General features: G+C 60.0%; 2 protein-coding genes across 3 annotated transcripts in view; one reads left to right on the top strand and one right to left on the bottom strand.

Annotated features, from left to right (window-relative positions):
* Positions 1–2,020, bottom strand: part of CTNNA2 (catenin alpha 2) — a 917,008-nt gene that overhangs the window by 456,534 nt on the left and 458,454 nt on the right. The gene's annotated exons all lie outside the window — the stretch shown is intronic.
* Positions 31–2,020, top strand: part of LRRTM1 (leucine rich repeat transmembrane neuronal 1) — an 18,190-nt gene continuing 16,200 nt past the window's right edge. Inside the window, exons 1-2 of the mRNA XM_006169193.2 lie at positions 31–509; positions 779–2,015. Coding sequence (XP_006169255.1) covers positions 838–2,015 — 1,178 coding nt within the window. The 5' untranslated portion in view covers positions 31–509; positions 779–837. The remainder of the gene's footprint in view (positions 510–778; positions 2,016–2,020) is intronic.

The following is a 2,020-nucleotide window of genomic DNA, read 5'->3' as shown; positions in this document are numbered from 1 at the left end:
ACGGCGCTTGCCGCCGCCCCCACTTCGCAGCTCCCTGCACCGCCCGCAAAGCATGAGCGAGCCGGCTCTCCGCAGCTGGCCCCGGCGCGAATGGCAGGCAGTCTCGGCGGAGTCAAAGGTGGCTCGGAGCAGTGGTCGTTTCCAATGACGGACATTAACCAGCCTGTCAAAACCTGGGGAGTCGCGAGCCCCAAGTTTGGAGTTTTTTTTCCCCCCCACAACGTCACAGTCCGAACTGCAGAGGGAAAAGACGGCGGCAGAAAAACGAAGCTCGGGCTCCGGCACGTAGTTGGGAAACTTGCGGGTCCTGGAAGTCGCCTCCCCGCCTCGCCGGCCGCCCTTGCAGCCCCGAGCCGAGCAGCAAAGTGAGACATTGTGCGCCTGCCAGATCCGCCGGCCGCGGACCGGGGCTGCCTCGGAAACACAGAGGGGTCTTCTCTCGCCCTGCATATAATTAGCCTGCACACAAAGGCAGCAGCTGAATGGAGGTTGTCACTCTCTGGAAAAGGGTGGGTAAGACACTTTTTAATTAAATTCTTTCCCGAAGATTTTTTTTTTCCTCCCTTTTCTTTGCTGCAGCATCTAACATGGACCAAATCACCATCTCTTTGATCTTTCCGTGGCTGTGAACTTTCATGCTGCCCAGCTTTCTGCATGCTTAGAGGTGAACGCGTGGTTTTGGGGAGGGGGGTCCTTCTTTATTTCTATATATTTATTTGATTTCTGCCCTTTTCTCCCCTCCCCCGCTCCCCCTCCCTCGGAATAAAATATGATGTAGATTTCTGACCGAGCGCTTCCAATGGACATTCTCCAGTCTCTCTGGAAAGATTCTCGCTAATGGATTTCCTGCTGCTCGGTCTCTGTCTATACTGGCTGCTGAGGAGGCCCTCGGGGGTGGTCTTGTGTCTGCTGGGGGCCTGCTTTCAGATGCTGCCCGCCGCCCCCAGCGGGTGCCCGCAGCTGTGCCGGTGCGAGGGGCGGCTGCTGTACTGCGAGGCGCTCAACCTCACCGAGGCGCCCCACAACCTGTCCGGCCTGCTGGGCTTGTCCCTGCGCTACAACAGCCTCTCGGAGCTGCGCGCCGGCCAGTTCACGGGGTTAATGCAGCTCACGTGGCTCTATCTGGATCACAATCACATCTGCTCGGTACAGGGGGACGCCTTTCAGAAACTGCGCCGAGTTAAGGAACTCACGCTGAGTTCCAACCAGATCACCCAACTGGCCAACACCACCTTCCGGCCCATGCCCAACCTGCGCAGCGTGGACCTCTCGTACAACAAGCTGCAGGCGCTCGCGCCCGACCTCTTCCACGGGCTGCGGAAGCTCACCACGCTGCACATGCGGGCCAACGCCATCCAGTTTGTGCCCGTGCGCATCTTCCAGGACTGCCGCAGCCTCAAGTTTCTCGACATCGGATACAATCAGCTCAAGAGTCTGGCGCGCAACTCTTTCGCCGGCTTGTTCAAGCTCACTGAGCTGCACCTGGAGCACAACGACTTGGTCAAGGTGAACTTCGCCCACTTCCCGCGCCTCATCTCCCTGCACTCGCTCTGCCTGCGGAGGAACAAGGTGGCCATTGTGGTCAGCTCGCTGGACTGGGTTTGGAACCTGGAGAAAATGGACCTGTCGGGCAACGAGATCGAGTACATGGAGCCCCATGTGTTCGAGACCGTGCCGTACCTGCAGTCCCTGCAGCTGGACTCCAACCGCCTCACCTACATTGAGCCCAGGATTCTCAACTCCTGGAAGTCTCTGACGAGCATCACCCTGGCCGGGAACCTGTGGGACTGTGGGCGCAACGTGTGTGCCCTGGCCTCCTGGCTCAGCAGCTTCCAGGGGCGCTACGATGGCAACTTGCAGTGCGCCAGCCCTGAGTACGCACAGGGCGAGGACGTCCTGGACGCCGTGTATGCTTTCCACCTGTGCGAGGATGGGGCTGAGCCCACCAGCGGCCACCTGTTCTCGGCCGTCACCAACCGCAGTGACCTGGGGCCCCCCGCCAGGCAGGCTCACACGCCGG

Source organism: Tupaia chinensis, unplaced genomic scaffold (genome assembly GCF_000334495.1).
Source record: "Tupaia chinensis unplaced genomic scaffold, TupChi_1.0 Scaffold146837_1, whole genome shotgun sequence".
NCBI classification, from domain to species: Eukaryota; Metazoa; Chordata; class Mammalia; order Scandentia; family Tupaiidae; genus Tupaia; species Tupaia belangeri.
This window is presented reverse-complemented; position numbering and strand designations above follow the sequence as displayed.